The sequence below is a fragment of the Centroberyx affinis genome, unplaced genomic scaffold, assembly GCF_046629955.1.
Source record: "Centroberyx affinis isolate AG114_WGS23_722 - 3 ecotype Tasmania unplaced genomic scaffold, CSIRO-AGI_Caff_v1 ptg000270l_1, whole genome shotgun sequence".
NCBI classification, from domain to species: Eukaryota; Metazoa; Chordata; class Actinopteri; order Beryciformes; family Berycidae; genus Centroberyx; species Centroberyx affinis.
The window spans coordinates 142,522-162,593 of record NW_027278950.1 but is presented as its reverse complement, the minus strand read 5'-3'; the positions used below and the strand labels follow the sequence as shown (position 1 = coordinate 162,593).

The following is a 20,072-nucleotide window of genomic DNA, read 5'->3' as shown; positions in this document are numbered from 1 at the left end:
AAATGTGAATTAGCAGTGTCAACTTATTTACCCAAAGATTTGCTGAGCCTGTGTGCTTTTGCCCTGATTCAGTGATACAGATGCACACATTCACACCTGGGAGCTGCCCAGTACAACCACAGTGTGTAAGTGCTGCCCACTGAGCGGCGTCACTGGAGAAGTAAGAGGGTTCACTGCCTTAACTCAAAGACCCAGGAGCTGTTACGGAGGGGGGGGGAACATCCAGATCTCCCCTGGCTTGGATTTGGACCAGTCACAAGTTTACTTCTCTCAATGCAAGCTTGATCAAGGAACTACTGCCTTATCCGTCTTCTCAGGATCAGACATACGTTAAGCAGCATCCGGCCTGCTGAAGGGTCCTTGAGCAAGGCACTGAATCCCCAGCATCCTCCCGTGCTGCTCTGTAGCCGAGCCTGACCTCTGACCTCCCTGTAGAGAGAGAATTTCCCTACGGGGATCAATAAAGCATTGATTATCATTACCACGGCCAGATGAGAGTCAGGACCCCAATGATTACCATTCAATTTTCTGTATTGGCATGAGCTGCATTAGGATACATTCAATCAATTATCAATTGTGATGTCAATCAATATGAAACAAAGACATTTACAGATTAAAATGGGAAGAAGTGAGGCATCAGAGCATGTTTAACTGAACATTTTATGAACAATGTGAGGAAATGGAGGCCGTCACTAAAGGCATACAGGCAGATAAATTGACACTGGCTTCGTAAAATCTTCCTCGCATCAGTATCAGATCCAGAAATCCAGCAGCAGTCAGGCTCCGACGCCTGAAATGAAAGCAAAGGAGAAGTGGCACCGGGTATGAAAAAGATAGATTTATTTAATGACAAATTAAAACAGAAAAAAAAAACAAAAATAAAAGTCAAGGAGTTGAAGGAGAGCAGCAACATTACTGAGACTCCACGTGAAGAGCAGGGAGAGACGATTGGCTTGACCTCCCTCCCTCCTCATAGACAAACAAAAAAATAATAAAATAAAATAAAAACAGACTTGCCCCACAAACAGAAGGACAGAAAGACAGATGGACAACAAGAGAAAACAAACAATCCAACTCAGAAAACAACCGTCGGAAGAACGACACAATTTGTTTTTAACTACAAACACTGAAGTTTAGCCACGAGTTTTACAACTGCCTTTTTCATTTTTGTTTTTAAAAGTCATTACAAAAAATGATAATTATGATAATCTCCATTTAATAATAATAATAGCAACGTTGTAACGGTAGAAACTGTCCCTCGTTCCTGGTTTGGTGGTCAGTCAATCAATCAGTGGTTGAGGCCGAGGCTAGAAGACGGAGTGAGAGAGAGATGGAGGGGAGGGAGAAATAAAATGAGTCGAGTGAAAAAGTGAGCGGGCGTCTCTAGCCAAATGTCCATCTCTCTCTCACGCACACACACATACACACAAAAACACCAGGAGTTCTTCTCTCTTCTCATTCAAAAAGAAAAAAAAGGACAACTAAAATAATTAAAAAAAAAGAAACAAAAAAACAGATTTAAACAATAAATCACAAAAGAAAAAAAAAATAACTTTGACTCAACTGAAATGCACCGTTTTTTTTTTCCTCTTTCTAAAAAAACAAAAACAAAAATTGCCATCATTTATATACCCCTCCCTACCTCGGTCAAAATGCTCTGACACACACTTATAACCCCCCCCGCTATCTCACCTGTTCCTGCCCCCTGGACCACATAAGCACAATGTGTGTAAGGAGCGACTGTGTGTGTGCATGTGTGTGTCTGAACTCCACAAAAAAAATAAAAAAAATAAAAAGAATCATTCCAGGGCTGCTGTAGCTGGGGCCCCATCTTAAATCCATACAGTACAAGAGCAGAGTCTGTTCTAACATCAATCAACGACGACAGTCAACTATTTAAGAGCATCCGACACACAATCCTTAGCCTCGGACTAGACTGGACTGGACTGGAGACTGCGAGGAAACCACATGAGCCGGGGTGTGGGCCGAATTGACGTTTTGGGTTCTAGTCCCAGCCACAGATGTAGACAGACAGCCGCGGTCCAAGCTCCATTACTGCAGATCCTAGGTTCCGGTCCCGGTCATATTTGGACACCTATGGTTATACGGGTGCTGCAGCCATCCATACCTATGGGTCACCTTTAAGGCCCGGCCACAGCCAGCCATGGCTATGGGTTCCAGTCCCAGCCATCGCTAGCTATGTCAGCCGCAGATAAGGATGAACACCCACAGTCCTGGATTTGAGACCCGGCAATAAATAACTATGGATATAGATGAATATCTGTGGTTCTGGGTTCCAGTCCTAGCTAATCATAGATAGAGACAGCCGCCCATGGTCCAATTTCCATAGAAATTGATAGCCATGGTCCTGGTTCAATATATAATGGATTCCCACAAGCAAAAAGTTCAATGATATCGCCATCTCTCTGTGGTCCTAGATTGCAGCCACGCCCATGGTTCTAGCCCTATAAGTGTCGGTAGCGCGTGAACCGTTGAAGCCAGGAGGTCTGATGGGTAATGAGGTCTATTACAGAAAGAAGGGAAGGGGAGGGAGGGGGGAAGGGGGGTAGAGGCGGGGAAAGCTAGAAAGCTGGCTAGCTAACTAGCACTGACCAGGAGTCCGTGTTGAAATATAACGTGAGCCTTCTTCACTATGTGGCCTTCAGCGCGGAGAGGGCCGCTCAGTGGTGACCAGCCTCCAGCATCGCTCAGTGAAGGCCGGAGCGCTGTAGTGTCTGAAATGTCTGAGGATGACGGAGGGAGAGAGAGAGCGAAAGAGAGAGAGAGAGAGAGAAAAAAACACTAAAAGTGGGGGGTTGGAGAGAGAGAACCACCTCGAAGAGAGAGGCGGCGACCGAGAGCGAGAGACAAGAGTTTGACAAGCGAGTTAGACCAAACAGCTTTTTTTTAGTTTGTGTGTTTGTGACCAAGAGAGGGAGAGACTGCATGTGCGTGCACGAGTCTCACATATATATGTGTGTGTATAAGTCTATAGCCATCACTACACAATTACGTCCACGTGTGTCCACCCATCCATCCATTCATCCATTCATCCATCCCACCCCTGGGCCCCCATGGCTGTCCAGTCAGACAGTCCGTTTTGACCTCAAGTCAAGTCTGTCTCAGGGGGTGTGGGGGTGCGGAAGAGAGGGGGCGGTGTGGGGCCACATTTTTGATTTGACCCCTGAAAATGCCCCCTGAACAACCTGCGACTTTTTGACCCCCCTGTCGTCACAAGGTCTTAGCACATGGAGATGGTGACGTTGATGCCCAGGTTGCCGTTCTCGGCGAACAGCTGCGCGATGGACGTGTCGAACACCAGGCAGTCGCTGTTCATGATGGCGGTGGCGATGCCCTCGTGGATGGAGCGCGGCGTGGCCTCCCAGGTCAGCCGGCGCCGGTGCCCGTTCAGCTCCAGGCGGTAGGCGAAGTTCTCCGCCTGCTTGCGCGTCCCGATGAGCTGCACGATGGCGAAGAACTGCTGGTGGCCGTCGTACTTCTCCTGCTTCTCCAGCACCAGCATGAAGTGGAAGCCGAAGCAGGACTGCATCATCACCCAGTCGACCGCGCCCGGCAGGTTGATGTCTGTGGCCAGGAACACAATGTCCTCCCCCTGGACAGAGAGACACAGGTAATACGAGTTTATTCATATACCTTTTATTGAATGTACCCAACTGTTCCTGAGAGTCATATGGTTAGGATAAACAAAAGGCCTCCCACCAACAGGATACGTCCTGGCATGGCAGCAACAGTTGCCAATGCTAAAGACAATAACTTGGAAGGGAGTGTCTGTTTGTTGGTAGATGGGACTGGGCGGTGGCTTTGATTTTAATAAGAGTTATGATCATGTTAAAGAGGCGTGCTGTTTCCTAGCAGACACAATACAAACCTCAAGTGAAAGAAAGTGTAGAGGAAGTCTGTAGACAAAGCTATTTTTGTAATTGCAAACAATGTTAGCAGGTCTACTTTGTGGTCTGCGTGGGTGTGCACCTTACACTCATGAATATGCAAATCAAAAGCTAACATGTAAAAAGTAGCCTAAAGCTGGGGCAAAAAGCACACAATACTCTGGACACAATTCGTTTTTGTGTTGGGTAAAATGATCAAAACCTGTTGTCACAGATTAATCCCTAATTAATCACATGTATCAGTAAAAGAAACCAGATATCAGCCTGTCAGAGTGTTGAGGAATCACAACACAGAACCCATGTTTCATTATGGTGGGCTGGATGGCAACAGATGCAGCATTCAACGGGGGCAGGACATTTCCATTTTCGTAATCACTTTTCGTGGTGTTAAAGACACGCTTTGCAAGTCTGTCCTGTTTCTAACCCTGCGGAGGGACGAGAGGAAGAGCAAGCCAATATTCAACAAGGCTTTTCTTGATATTCCAGTATTCATTCAATCTCACTGTCAAACTCTTTCACCCACAACACACCTAGTTCTGTCTTCCAGAAACAATGCCGTTTCTTTACACAGGGCTTCTGAATGGGTTCAAAAATCCTTGTTTTTTGCTCCTAAAAATGTTGTGGCGTACCCATGGCGATGTAGATGCCTAACCTGCAGTGTAGTGATGGACTTGTGCTGGTGCATCAGGTGGGGCATGACGGCGTCCAGGGAGCCCTGCCACTTGCAGGAGGCGCCGGGGCAGGGGCAGGAGTACGGCCGAAACTCGCACAGCTCCTCGTGCTCCGCCTTGTCGGTGTGGGGCAGGGTGACCTCGCAGCCCGACGAGGCGTACTTGCAGGGGAACAGGACGGAGTTGGCCACCTTCTCCATGGCCAGGTTCCTGATGGAGCCCAGGGGGCCTCGGCAGGTCGGGCAGCAGGTGAGCTTGGGCCGGCAGTTGGAGCATACCTGGTGGGGGGGACAATGGATACGAGTCAGTGGTTTTCCCCCCACAAGTTTTTATTCCCTTGCTGGCGTGAGAAAGGCATCTGAAATCTCACAGCATCTAAGCGGTACTGTGAACAACTACAGATCTTGGCATGTCTTTAGTTCTTTTCCGGGCTAGACTCTACATACCAGGTGTCCGGACTGGCACTGCAGGATGGGGGGCAGCACATAGTCGAAGCAGACAGGGCACTCGAACAGGCTGGCCAGGTCACTGTTGGAGGCGGTGGTGCCTGACAGGGTGGGCACGCGCTGGGAGGGGGGGCACTTGGAGGTTCCTGTGGGCAGCGCGGTGGCGGTCTGGCGACTCATTTCTGGTGGAGGGAGAGAGACGGAGAGGCCTCGTGTTAAAAGTTATCGGTAAGTCTTATGCCTATTAAAGTCTTTGCATCAGAGAGAGGTGTGACAGACGGTCTAGAGCCGTCCTTTCCTTGTAACTTTCCCTGATGACCTCACTCTCTGAACATCTAACAGTTGAGTTAGAGCTACACTGGAGCCATTGGGCGTCAGCCATCAAGTGAACGCTCCCTTTAAAGTCGATTGACCCCGCTACACCGGATGTGCTGCAACTGGAGAGCGCCCAGCGTCGAGAATCGGCTAGATCCAATTTCTCAAGGCTGACACTGGCGTTCATTCCTTTCTGTGAATGGGAAAAATGAACACGGTGGCTGGAGCTGCAACGATTAATCGATTAGTTGTCAACTATTAAATTAATCGCCAACTATTTTGATAATCGATCGGTTTGAGTAATTTTTTTAAGAAAAATAAGTCAAAATTCTGATTCCAGCTTCTTAAATGTGAATATTTTCTGGTTTCTTTACTCCTCTATGACAGTAAACTGAATATCTTTGGGTTGTGGACAAAACAAGACATTTGAGGACGTCATTTTGGGATTTGGGAAATCCATTTTTCACCATTTTCTGACATTTTATAGACCAAACAACTAATCGATTAATCGAGAAAATAATCGACAGCTTAATCGACAATGAAAATAATCGTTAGTTGCAGCCTAACGGTGGCCACACCTCATTGTTTCTAGTGGCATAATGTGAAATTATGGTGATTTGGTTAATGTCAAATAAATAAATTATCCTTTATTATGCCCACTCATTACCAAGCACAATATACATCTAGTATTTTTATTTTTATTTTTATTTTTTAGTTCGGTAAATGTTAAATAACCCGTGGCCCAGATTATGATGATTTACATAGAATGCATTAAAACAACATTACTTAGGTACAATGAATCGGGAATATCTGATGAAATTAGGGCAATGGATGATCAGAACATTATGGACTTAGCAATTCTGTGAGCAGAAGGGAGAGCGTCACAGCAACGCAACAAGAAACACTCCCTCTGGTGTAGCTTCTCTGTACGGGATATGACAGTTAGGGGAATACAGGCCTATAGACAACAGAGCTGATCGAGACCGACAGACCAACCGACTGGCCGGAGACACGGAAAAAGGCTGTTAGAGAAAAGGATAGCAGATAGGCAGGCAGAGACTGACAAGACAGCCTGAACTGTTCTCTCTGAGTGCACCTAGGCTTGTCATATAGTATTCTAGCAGTGAGGTGGACAGCTGAGCAGCACAGAAGGAAAGTGTGGTACAGTTACACGCAGACACTATGAGCTTATCTATTCTTGTCTCTTCTGTGACTATCACCACACATTACGGCTCTTGCACTGAAAGACAACTGGCGAGGACAGCTACACTTCACAGTAGTCTACAGATTGTTTGCCATATATTCATCTAGCTATCAACAGAACAAACATTTCTGAATTATGTAATGAGTTGTGCACAAGCAGATATTACCCAACAGTGCTACTATTCACCCTCTTTCAAAATTTCTGCGACCAGCTGTAGAATGACATGGAGATTGTAATGCGCTTTAAACCAAGTGAACTGTACAAATATAGCTACGCGTATATAAAATCAGTTCATTAAACAATACAAAACGGATTTACTGGCTCACAGAGGCAATTGTTGTATATCCACTGGTGTGAATCTCTGTAGCCCATTTCCACACAGCCTAGCAGGCTATGGGGTCATCCAATGACAACTGTTAATTGCTTTTTTGTTTTAGGCCATGGCTGTTAATTCTTTGTTATAGGGTACAACAGAAGCCCATTCTGTCAACAGTTCTGATTATTCCTGCTTGACTGAGAATTAAATTGTGAAAAAATACCCTTCACGCTGTTACCCTATCTTTATTATACCCATCGTCATCCAGTTTCTCAGGCTTTTCTCTGGCTCAGAAAAAGCTTCTCCTCCTCGGGCTCGCTTTGGGTTCGGACAGAAACTGTGCGGGCTGTAAGTTCAGGTCAGGTTTGAAATTGTAGGCCTGAGATAAGCTCCCACTCGGACCCATCAGCATCCCTTACTAAGAGGAATGTACACCCTCTCTCTCTCTCTCTCTCTCTCTATGGCTGATAGCAACGAACAGACAGGAGCCTTATCTGCACTTTATAAACAGCACTACAGGAGGAATGAGCTGAGAGCGCATCATGCCCTCTCTGTCTTCTTTTCTCTCCCTCTCACACACACACACACACACACACCCAGAGCCTGCCATACAGACAGGGGTCTATTTTTGTCCCAGCAAGAAGTTAGAACTGCAGAGATTTTCATGGTCACATATATAAAAAAAAAGAACAACCAGACAGTAAAGTGAACTCAGATGTGGTCTGCGTGTGTGTGTGTGTGTGTGTGTGTGTGTGTGTGTGTGTGTGTGTGTGTGTGTGTGTCGAGCTGCTGTTTCCTATCGTGCTGTGCAGTTGCCTTGGTAACAGGTTTGTGGCTAGGAATGGGATGGCCTGTGGAGCAGAGGAAAGGAGAGAGTAGAGAAAAGAAGAGAGGGGGGGAAAAAGAAGATGGGGCGGAGAAGAATAGGTATGAGTTGAGGAATGGAGATAGGAGAGGAGGAGTGATAAGAGGAGAAGACAGGAGGATGGAGAAGAGGACAAGGGGAGGGAAGGGGAAGAGAGATGAGGGAGCGTGCAGAGAGGAAGGAACGAGATGGGAAAGTTAGGAATGAAGCGGGGCGAGTAGATAAGAGGTGAGGAGGAGAGAGGAGAGGAGGAGGAGGGGGGAGTGTGGGCAGACTTGACACAAGGAGAAAACAGAATAGGAAGAACAAGGAGAAAAAAAAAAAAAAGAGGACAACCGTCCAACAGAGGACAGGAGAATGGAGAAGGTGAGAAAAGGGGAGGAACAAGATGTGAACATAAAGCAAGAGTGCGTACAGCAAAAGTGGGAAAGGAGGGTGGGTGGGGAGATGCGAGAAGAAAGGGAAGAAAGGAAGGGAGGGTAAGGAGGATGTTTCCCCAGGTCAGGTCTTTTCTGGGCTGAAAAGACGTTTGGGTGCGTGTGTGTGTGTGTGTGTTTGTCCCCACCTGCTCTGCTGCCTGGCATGGCTCATCCTTATTATAGCCTTACGCACAGACAGACACAGCACAGCGAGACCCAGAACAGAGACAAGAGGGGAGAGACAAGAGGAGAGACAGGACTCTGGAGAGGAGGTGGTGTGGGAGGTGAAGACAAGGTAGGAGAAGAGAAAGAGGTGGCGAGAGAGCAGAAATATGTAGAAACAGAGTACAACATATTCTTAAATTAACAACAGCCACCAGCCAAATGCTGCCAAAATCTTTGGCTGTGGCTGCTCAATTTGTCCAACTGACCAGCCACTTTGGGTTAGTTGGGTAATTTATAAAAAAAAACAAAAAAAAAAAAACACACACACTTACTAGGCTGTTACAAGAGGAATTTGGCTGGTGAATAAAAAAAAAAGTTACATTTGCTTCCCTGGAATAAGGAATTGACCAAGGGAAAATGGGAGAAAGGGAGAATTTTTGACTAGAATTCTCTACTTGTTTCCTTGGCATGGATGCTAAACAAATTGTTCATATTTTTCAGGATGTTTGTGGCTATTAGAACATTCAACTCCCCAAACCACTTGTAATCGGAGGATGCGGTTTTCTCAGAGTTTCTGTTATATACATTTTGCAGCGGCAAACTATTGCCGCCGCTGCTTCAGAATTTTATTAAATGTCATGAAGTCGCAATTACACGACTCTGCTGAGGGCTTTTAATTTGAAACGACGGATACAGGAAGTGGCGACACCCGGCCGAGGCGAGAGGGAGAGAGAGAAAGAAGACAAAAAGAATGAGAAGCGAGAGAAAGTTAGATTACGCGGGCGTGTCCACCAAAGCGTTTATTGATGTGGAAAACCGCTGCCTGGAGCGCTTTTTGTGAGGAGAAATAAAAAGCGGATCACGGCAACGTCACCTGACGTTAGCTGAGCAGCTGCTAGCTCACTAACCAGCTGGTTAGCTCTTCTAGCAGACTAAACAGTGTTGTGCAACAAGCAAAGGTTTACCAGATTTTTCCAATACATGTCCAGTTCCAGTATAATCCATACTGCCTTTATGATAGCTGTTGCGATAATGGAAATTCACTTATTACAACGTCCAATTTCTCCACCGGCACTTTCACTTTCTCCATATTTGTTGTTGCTATGGGAAACGGCCAGCGTCTCCGTCATCGCGATTGGTCGGCTGGGGAAAAGCGGTTCACGTCACCCGGCGCTTTCCTGAAAAGTTGAACTTTCTCAACTTTTGAAAGCGCTCCGCTCTGACGAAAAAAACACCGGCTCCATCGCTTTTCGGGAGCGGCCGCCTTTTGTGCGCCTTGCGGCCGCTTCCCATTACTTTTAATGAGAAATGGGCGCTGGCAGTTGGGGGGAAAACGCTATGTGTGAAGTGGAGATGAAGCATTTGATAATATGACTATGGTTAATTTGCATTTTACCTCAGACAAGACAGGACACTAGCCTGATCCTATGAATCGCAGTTTTCAGCACTCTTCGAATTTGCATGGCGATTCATAACATAACCTTATGAATCGCCATGCAAATTCGAAGAGTGCTGAAAACTGCGATTCATAGGGGCTGGATACCAGGCTAACAGGTCACTGCATTCAAGTCTGAAATTCACCTAGATTTGCTAGAAAAAATAAACTTTTCACTTTTTCGCCACTAGGGCGCAGCCATCTTCTCGCAAGCTAGCTGGTGACGTCACAGGGATGGTTCGTCTCCGAGCCATCGAGATACATCTGCTCAACCTACATTTAACATTACTTTAAATAGAATGAGAATGAGAAATGTGTGTGCTGGGATACTGCCAAAGCTGTGCCCCTAAATATTTCATTAATATTTCATTTAACACAAAAAATTACGTATCATATATGAACAGGATTATCACACAATATATGAGGCAGTACTGTATAATCATACAATTAAGTCAGTTGAGTCTACATCATAACAATAATTATATGTAATTATAAGCTAGCCTAATCATAATATATTGAAATAAAAATAAACAAAAATAAAATATTTTCACAACTAACATGACAGGGCAGGTTCAATCAAGTTGGAGCGAAAGGCGTTTACTGCATGGTGTTTGTAAACATGGGACATGTGCTGCACCGGTGCAGGCTGATCTGGTTCTTATTTGCTGTTTTCACGGAAGATTTGGACTTTGGGATTAATTATACTGAACAAAAATATAAATGCAACACTTGTTTTTGCTCCCATTTTTCATGAGTTGAAATAAAAGATCTAAGACTTTTTCTATGCACACAAAAGGCTTATTTCTCTCAAATTTTGTTAACAAATTTGTTTAATCCGTGTTAGTGAGCACTTCTCCTTTGCCAAGATAATCCATCCACCTGACAGGTGTGGCATATCAAGATGCTGATTAAACAGCATGATTATTGCACAGGTGTGCCTTGGGCTGGTCACAATAAAAAAAGGGAAAGAAATGCCTTCTGGTTCTAAAATATGTAACGTTAGTGGTGGCTACTACAATATTTTAATGTTCTTACTGGTTGCGTGATCAAATATTTGTGATGTGAGAGAATTATCTAACGTTACTCATTCTCAAATGTAACCTTATTAGACAAGTAGACAAGTAGACAGGCAGGAGTAGTGGAGGCGAGTGGAGCAGGAGAGCAGAGTGAAGGTCAAGGTAAACTTTATTATCCCACATAGGGAAATTCAGAGTGAAGCAGGACAGCAGAGTGAAGCAGAGTGGAGCAGGAGAGCAGAGTGAAGCAGGAGAGCAGAGTGAAGCAGAAGAGCAGAGTGAAGCAGGAGAGCAGAGTGAAGCAGAAGAGCAGAGTGAAGCAGGAGAGCAGAGTGAAGCAGGAGAGCAGAGTGAAGCAGGAGAGCAGAGTGAAGCAGAGTGAAGCAGAGTGAAGCAGGAGAGCAGAGTGAAGCAGAAGAGCAGAGTGAAGCAGGAGAGCAGAGTGAAGCAGAAGAGCAGAGTGAAGCAGGAGAGCAGAGTGAAGCAGAAGAGCAGAGTGAAGCAGGAGAGCAGAGTGAAGCAGGAGAGCAGAGTGAAGCAGGAGAGCAGAGTGAAGCAGAGTGAAGCAGGAGAGCAGAGTGAAGCAGAGTGAAGCAGGAGAGCAGAGTGAAGCAGAAGAGCAGAGTGAAGCAGGAGAGCAGAGTGAAGCAGAAGAGCAGAGTGAAGCAGGAGAGCAGAGTGAAGCAGAAGAGCAGAGTGAAGCAGGAGAGCAGAGTGAAGCAGAAGAGCAGAGTGAAGCAGAAGAGCAGAGTGAAGCAGAAGAGCAGAGTGAAGCAGGAGAGCAGAGTGAAGCAGGAGAGCAGAGTGAAGCAGAAGAGCAGAGTGAAGCAGGAGAGCAGAGTGAAGCAGGAGAGCAGAGTGAAGCAGAAGAGCAGAGTGAAGCAGGAGAGCAGAGTGAAGCAGGAGAGCAGAGTGAAGCAGAAGAGCAGAGTGAAGCAGAAGAGCAGAGTGAAGCAGAGTGAAGCAGGAGAGCAGAGTGAAGCAGGAGAGCAGAGTGAAGCAGAGTGAAGCAGGAGAGCAGAGTGAAGCAGAGTGAAGCAGGAGAGCAGAGTGAAGCAGAGTGAAGCAGGAGAGCAGAGTGAAGCAGGAGAGCAGAGTGAAGCAGAGTGAAGCAGGAGAGCAGAGTGAAGCAGAGTGAAGCAGGAGAGCAGAGTGAAGCAGAGTGAAGCAGGAGAGCAGAGTGAAGCAGAAGAGCAGAGTGAAGCAGGAGAGCAGAGTGAAGCAGAGTGAAGCAGGAGAGCAGAGTGAAGCAGAGTGAAGCAGGAGAGCAGAGTGAAGCAGAAGAGCAGAGTGAAGCAGAGGGCAGAAAGTGAGGAGAGTGGAGTATGTTCTAAAGTTTGTTTTGCAGTCAAGTGTCACTTTATTTCATATTTTTTAATTACCTATTGATATTCACTCCGACCGCCGGCGTACTACACGCACACACCACCCAGGTACAACTAAACCCTTTCCCCCCGCTGCTAAAAAAAAAAATCCTAGAGGAAACACTGTTTCTTACTGTTTTTTCCATTTTCTCTTTTTTTTTTTTTGGGATCATGATTATACCACTGCTTGCATGTTTCTGTGGGATGCTACAGATTGGGCTAGACCACATTAATTTAACATTATATTGTTAGGCTAGATGTCCGTCTGTTGGTGAGACAACTATTACTACTAATAACAGTAATAATGATAAAATAATTTGTAAAATCTGTTTTGGAAAGTGCTAAAAGCTGCTTTCATACAAACATAACACCACCAATAAGAAGTGCCAGTGCTGCTACAGAAGAGACCATTTTAAATCTCAGTGATTTGTCACATCCTGTTTGAGATTTTTTGGCCACTCCTAGGATGCTTTCGGGTCAACCAATAAGCATGCGGACAAAATGTGGTGCTTTGATCTACAGCATCATTTCTCAGATAAGCTCCCCTACTACGTGTAGTTTGGGAGCTGGCAGCGCTGCTAGCAGGCAGACCGTTCCTGTAAGCACATCTGCTGGGATAAAGCCTCTCTGCACGCGCACACACACGCCAAGTACAGAGGTAAAAAACGGATCTAGTGCGAAACACTATTAGCTAGCTGTCCCTGTGGCTGCCTGCCTGCCTGCCTGTAAACACATCTGCTGTGATGGAGATAATGCCATACCAGCTATTAATAGCCCTTCTTAGCCAGCTAGCACGCTAGCAGCAGCACTTAGAACAGTGGGACCAAATTAGCTTAGGACACTCAGCTAGGCCAAGGCCAGGGTCACAGTCAGCTAGCATGCGAGGCTAATGTAACTAGCCTAGCGTAGTTCAACATAGGCTATAACTAGCTTGACTAATACAGCTTGCTAGCATGCATGACTAAAATCTGGGAGGATAACACCATGATCACAGTCAGTCAGAATCTGTGGTGGAAAACAGGCAGTGCATGGTTTCCTGTAGGAATTTTGGTAACAGGCAGCAGGGATAACTTTGTTGCTGGGACCAAGGTGAGAAATGTTTCCAAAGGTTGGCACATCACTTTGGCACTGGGGGGGCTGTGCGAATAATGTTCTCTATTCCTCTATTTAGTGTATTCAAATAAAAATGGGTTTCATATTGGTTTAGTTGCGTGAGGACCCTATCTAACTACGCTATTATTTTGGTTGCATTTTTATTGACATTTCATTCAGTAAGCTCACCATCAACATAACCCTAACATTACCATAAAACAGCTCAACATATCTTGTAGGCTAATTTTAAAACTTTGCCTCTCTATTCAGCTCACAGCACAACTCGAAAGAAGACAACTGACCAATAACATGTTTGGTGTGTGTAAATGTACGGTGTAAATGTAAAAGTGCCTGAAAATGCTTTTTATTTAGATACTTATCATATTTGGAATAAATGCCCTTTGTTTTGATGAAACCTGATGATGAATTTTCATTGAATTTACACTTTTCTAATAGTGGAGGCAATTTGCCAGCTGTGTGTGTGTGTGTGTGTGTGTGTGTGTGTGTGTGTGTGTGTGTGTGTGTGTGTGTGTGTGTGTGTGTGTGGGTGGGTGGGTGTGGTTGGGGTGTGGCTTAGGGGTGCTGCTGTCAAATAGGGGAAACCAGCTTGCCAGCTAGAAACTGCGAGAGAGTGGAAGTCGGACAGGAATCTCAGTGTGCATGTGTCGCCCTGCCAATCCTGACTGGCTGTGACCATAACAGCTTTCCTCCAGCTCTCCCATTACGGCCTCCAGAGGGTGCTGATGGTGTCTAGTTCAAACTAAACGGGCTAAAGGATTCTGAGTGCAACGCAGTCAGCAGACTTACTGAATGATAAGATGAGAGGCATGACTATACATACAACACTTAAATAGATCAGCACTGCACCTCAACCAGGAGGCCAGGAAGGGGGCTTTGTGACGCCATGTCCCAGAATCCAGAGATGTTGCGTGGCCATACCCAACACTCACTGAGGCAAACCTAATGCCAGTAAAATTATTAGTGAGTTAAAGTAATGGCTTTTTAATTCAGCCCCAATATACGAGTTTAATCCTATTTCAGGTTAATGTTTCATTGTCTCAAGTAATATTATGGTTCACAATCAGGCAGGAGACCACAATTCACTGGTGCGCTGCCATCTTAGACAAAGTTGATTGGTGGAGCCGAATACAGGCTCCTGGGATTTGCATACCAACATGCCACCAACGTGGCAGGAACAAGCTATGGCAGAATGGCTGCAAGACTACGGAAAAATAGGCTTCATGCACATTAGGAAGAAACAGAGGCTAAATCTATTTCTTATGTAGATCAGTGGTTTTAACAAATTCTTTATATGCACTCCTGCCACACACACACTTAAACAAAATCTCTGCTGGCTAACACTACAGCTACAATAGCCATCTGGCAGCACATGGGGGTAAAACAAGTAGTAACATGCACAGCTAAAATGAGCATGCAGGGGGATAAACATAGCATCACTTTTTCAGCCAGCACATGGGGGCTAATAAGTGACACCCCTAAGATAATAGCGAAGGACACACAGAAAATGCCCAGGGCCTTTTTGTTGCTAACAGCTAGCTTTGAAATGGCTTTTACAGTCCATTGAATTTATGGTTTACAAGGCTTCTGGGTTTTGGTTTAAGAGTGTGGAGAGTGGTGAGAAACTGTGGCTCATTAGAGATGATACGTCCCCAGAGAGCCTTTATACATACACCAAAATCACACATTTTACTCTGGTTCACGCACACACACACACACAGAGACAGGAAAAGACAGGGCACAAGAAAGTGCAAGAGGAAGTACAAAACAAAACGAGAGAACAAAAGTGTGACAGAGGGCAGTGGACACATTGTTCTGTGTTCACAGAGGGGCTGGGGAGGCAGAAAGAGACAGAGCTAGTCAGTTAACCAGTTAGAGAGAGGGCAGTGGGCACACAGCGCTCTGTGTCGAGGGGGTGTGGGGATAGATGATGACACGAAAAAAGGAGCAGAGAGAAAGGGCAGTTGGGCACACAGTCGTCTGTGTTCAGGAGGAGCTAAATGGAGGCAGTGCATACAGCTTTCTCTGTTTAGTAAAAGGGAAGAGACAGAGTGAGAGAGGCCGATTATGCCAGGGGATCCGTGTACATTTTCAATCCAAAACCTAAACGAGAAGCTGAGTAGCAGTCAGAGAGAGATGGCAGGCTGCACACAGTTCTCTGTGTTGCAGGAGGAGTAAATGGTGCTGCGCAGGTGGAACATATTGGACGTCCCGACACCGCATGTAGGAAACGGCACATGCTTTGGCCCACCACCAGCCTACAGCTGACGCTATCGAGACAGATAGCAAGAGACAGAAACAGGGTCGGAGAGGCTACTGAAGGAGCTGTTGTAATCATCACAGTCATAATACACAATTGCAAATGGGCAGGGAGACAGAAAGAGAAAAACAAAGACAGAAAGATAAATACACACCTTCGTCCATAAGATTCCCAAATAAGGCTTTCTTCTTCTCTTGAAATGTGGGGACCTCTGAAAAGAGAGAAGAAAAGAAAGGTAAACATGATTTTCAGAAACTATTCCAAACATATTGTCAGGGAATCACACCAACACACTGGGGTCAAATGCCTGTGAACCATCCAAGACAAACATGAAATAGGGCCCTATCCTTAGCGATTTGCAGAAATGATGTCCAACAGAATCTGTGTTTAAAGACAGAGCTCTGACACAAAGGCAGAAAACCATGGTTGAATTGTTGGCTTTGAGGAAATTGCCATGGAAGTAGCAAAGCATTTGATATGTTGGGCACTTTTCCATCAGGTAGAGATAAACAGAAATGCCCATATCATGATGAAAGTATTCTACCACACACTGAAAGGCTTCAGAGACATCTCATTATTTATACGCGTTTAATATTTCTTTAGTAGAACAATCAATACACTGGAGCAAGAAGCACGTTTTTCCTTCAGGCTTCATCAGGTTCAATAGATTCCAGCTGTTTGGCAAGAGTCATGTGAACATATAGTATACATTCTTTAAACACTGCATCGTTTACTATGAGATTCATATTATATTTATACGCATGCTGACATTTCGTAAAATATCAATACAGGCTTTTGAATCAGCACACAATTTTATGAAAACTTTGTGGGAGAGTTGGAGTGCAGCTGAACCTGCCTGACCTCATCAGAATCAGTAGATATATTGTATAACTGTTACAATAACTGTTATTATCCCTTTGTCTCATCTTCACCTTTTCTACCCTGCACCCTTTCCACCTCTATTTAAGCTCTGCAGAACAGAGAGCTCACAAAACACCTTAATGCAATACTAATCGATCCAAACTTCAAATCGATGCAGTTGGCTTTCCAACTTCAAATCGATGTGCTTCGATCACAATGAATCGCTGCTTTTTTTACACCCCTACTCGTTAACCTGCTTGTCAGCTCACATATGAAGCAGCTCTAATTTCCATGATGACAAATCTATTTTCTATGGCAGCCATCTAAAGCCAAAACACCATAATGGACCAAGAAGGGCGATGCCTATCCAGTCCAATTCTATAGACAGAACAGTGCTCATTAAACACATTCAAGCCACTTACTGCACTGCTAATGCAAAATACATTAGACCGCACTTATAAAAACACATCGATTCCTGTCCTGCTGTCAATTTCCTCCCTACTGTTTTCCCAGCACTGTCTATACATATTTCATAATGCAGATAAAGCTCCATCCATGTTGAAGTCTGTGCCTCTTAACTACTGTTTCAGAGCCACAATATGCTGATGCAAGGCCTATTACTCTGCAGACCTGACCAGCTAGCTGAACTGTGGTCACTGACTCAGTCTGATAAGCTTGTTCAGGGCTCTCACTCCATAGGAAGTTATTATCAAGGACATTATTGATCCAATGGCAAAAATGCATGTGCTTTCTGGGAATTAAGAGCATTCAATTGCGACCAGTGTAATTAGGAATTTGTTCCTTCAGATTTCAAACAATTGTGTACTATTTTGTACTGATTTGTGAACCACCAGTATTGGCTGATAATACTGGCACACCTATGTATCAGCCTGGACCTATATTTCTATATTTCTGACGCCCGTCAAAATCTCACACTCCAATGTCAAAGGTTAGCTTAGATTGCGAACAAATGCCTTGCTGAATGTACCTCAGGTATAACAAACCTGTAGGTTCATCAAGGGTGTTAAGTTGTTGCGTGTAAGTGTTTTACTGTAGTACAGCGTCAAAGGTTACACAAGTCTGGTGATGTTCTTTTTATCCAAGTTCTGGCAAGCTGCATTTTTAAAATCAGAGCCCAGTAAGAGGCTCGCACCACCATTGTAGCCTCTGCCACTTAGCCTACTCCTGCAGTAGAAGCTGTTAAATGATTACTACAGTAAACAGGAGCGGAGTCCTTAATAAAAGTAAAAAACGGCATCTACCCTTCTTTTACAGCTGTAAAAAAACAACAACATTGAAATAACCATATTAGGATTTAGAGAATCACTTCTGTTTACTGTGGTAAACAACATCATGATACATTTTGTTCTGTTCCTGGCCATAGTGTGCTGTAAGTGTGTGATCAGTATTATGAGGTCAGGTGAGAAACACAGTGGAGGTTGTGGATATGGAAGGTAATTAATCGGATACACTTTGTCTGTGTGTGTATATACTATCAATAAAAGGAAGCCACCACTACCAGCATGTGTATCACTTTCCTGTCTTCCACTCACGGTGTTCGATTTTTGTTTTTTTACACAATACAGCAGGTGTACCAGCAGGCAGACAAAGTACTAGTTTCTTTTCTGAATAGTCTATACTTGCATGCATTCTTATGTCAGTTTATAGTTCTGTACCCATCCACAAGTCTCGTGATGCTCCGAGTTTGTGATCGGACTGTGCATCATGTGTTTCAATGAATGAGACATTGTGACCAACATAAGGTTTCCATCACCATCAGTCATTGAGATTTAGGCTAAGCTTGAGATCAACAATTTTGGACTAATGAAATAGCACACATCGCAGGCATCCACCTTGGAGGGAAAGTAAGATGCATTTCCATGCATCTACACCATTTCTGGTTGTCAAATGTTAAAAGGTTCCCATTTTCCAACACAAAGGTAAACTGATTATTCTGTGAATATTGGTGGTGTTTTTGTCTTCCACTTGTTGCACATAGCACATGAAGCACTTTCTCTTGTAACAAGATCTGTCTCAGTTAAATCTATCTGAATGGGCTGCAGTGCATAATGAAAATCTAAATACATTTACTTTAAGTCAGCCTAGTTAATATGCAGAATGGAGCCATGGGTATACACACACACATTCAATAATTATTTGTATCTTACAATAATATACAGACGACAGCCATTATCTGAGTTGGCAAAACAGATGCTGGTAGGCCAAAAATGAAAACCCTGCATCCAAGTACAGTGAGTCAAACAGAGATAAAGGAAAAGGAGGTGGGCAAGTACTAGCTTGCCTTGAACAACACACAAACACACATTCACACACCCCATAGGCGTGTGTGTAAGCAGACATAGGCGCACACACAAACAACTACAGCACAACAAAGAGATGGAAATGGATACAACAGAGGGATGCGCAGGCAGATATCAAAGAGTGATGCTGAATGACTGTTGGGCAAAGACTGAAGCCAAGAGAGAGAGGTGGAAATGAAAGCACAGAGGCAAAGAAAGACAGAGACACAAAGACAGAGAAAGGGAGAGAAAGATAGGTGGCAGGGAGGGGGAGAAAACAACTGGGAGAGAAAGACGGAGATACAGAGAGAAAAGGAGACGAGAGAGAGAGACACATACACAAGAGATAGATAAACAGAGAGCAAGAGGGGAGGGGGGAGGCAGAAAACAAGCTGGGCTTCAACACAAACAACATGCCATTCTTTGTTCTCAACTCATGCCCCACTCTTCTCTCAGTCTCTCCAAACACACACATTTCACAGTGGACATACACGCTGCCGCACATAACCCCCAATGCACACATACATTGTTGCTTAAAGCGCCTTCTCTACACGCCCACACACACGCTCTTCGACATGCATTCTGTCACACGCGCATACACTGGCCAAGCTCCCACTGGACAAAGTACCAATTCATCAGCCTGCAGCGTACAGAGCTACAGCTGGCCTGTGCACAGGAATTTACGACACTTTACAACACCTTGGCTGCAGCTGGACAAGGACAAGCCTGTGCGTGTGTGTGTGTGCGCGCATACATTATGACATTAAGCTGATAAGAAAGAGGGGATCAATGTGTCCAAATGTGAGCATGCCATGTGTTTGCGTGTGTCCTTTAAGTACCCATTCACCTTTAGTCCTGTGCACGTTTCTGGCGGCTACACATGAGAAGAATCTGAAAAAGGACTTCCAGGCTGGAGCTCGCAGTGCTAGGCTAGCCGGCTTCGATTTCACTTGGACCAGAGACATAGGGGTAGAGCGATCACGCAGCCCCTCATCGCCATATTCCTTTGGCCTTTTCCATGGAAACCAAACACAGTTGCTGCTGCTGCCCTAAACATAACACAAAACAGAGGATCACATTTCCTTTTCCTCCCACTCGTCCCCCATCCAGAGAGGCAAGCTCATGAGGGTCCGGGGCAAGTCGCCATGAAGGAATGGGGGCTGGAGCAAACGGAGAGCCTGGACAGCCAAAAAGATAACAGCCCAAGAGAGGAGGAGAGAAGGCGATGAGATGAGAGGAAGACCCCCTGCGTTTGTATGTCCTTGTAATCCAAAAAAGTTCCACAAGAAAATATCAGACTACAGCTCCAAGGTCCTCCAGTCAGCAGAACGGTCTCCCGTTGCGTTAGTGAAGCAGGCAACCATCAAACCAGCCTATCAAGCCAAATAGAATGCCAAACTGTGGAAATGAACATCAA

General features: G+C 45.0%; 1 protein-coding gene across 1 annotated transcript; it reads right to left on the bottom strand.

The window, feature by feature from the left end:
• Positions 1-573: 573 nt before the first annotated feature.
• Positions 574-19,537, bottom strand: siah1 (siah E3 ubiquitin protein ligase 1). The gene is made up of 5 exons (XM_071547487.1): positions 19,503-19,537; positions 15,649-15,705; positions 5,026-5,207; positions 4,561-4,857; positions 574-3,613 (listed from the first exon to the last, which is right to left on the bottom strand). The coding sequence occupies exons 2-5, from the start codon at positions 15,656-15,658 to the stop codon at positions 3,242-3,244; spliced, it is 861 nt and encodes a 286-aa protein (XP_071403588.1). The 5' UTR covers positions 15,659-15,705; positions 19,503-19,537; the 3' UTR covers positions 574-3,241.
• Positions 19,538-20,072: the final 535 nt, after the last annotated feature.

Bases quoted from the DNA above. Each gene is read 5' to 3' on its own strand.
- siah1 (XM_071547487.1), bottom strand. The intron at 4,858-5,025 runs GTATGTAGAGTC...CCCCCCCACCAG, and splicing joins AGTGCCAGTCCGGACACCTG to GTATGCTCCAACTGCCGGCC. The intron at 3,614-4,560 runs GTTAGGCATCTA...CTCTCTGTCCAG, and splicing joins AGTCCATCACTACACTGCAG to GGGGAGGACATTGTGTTCCT.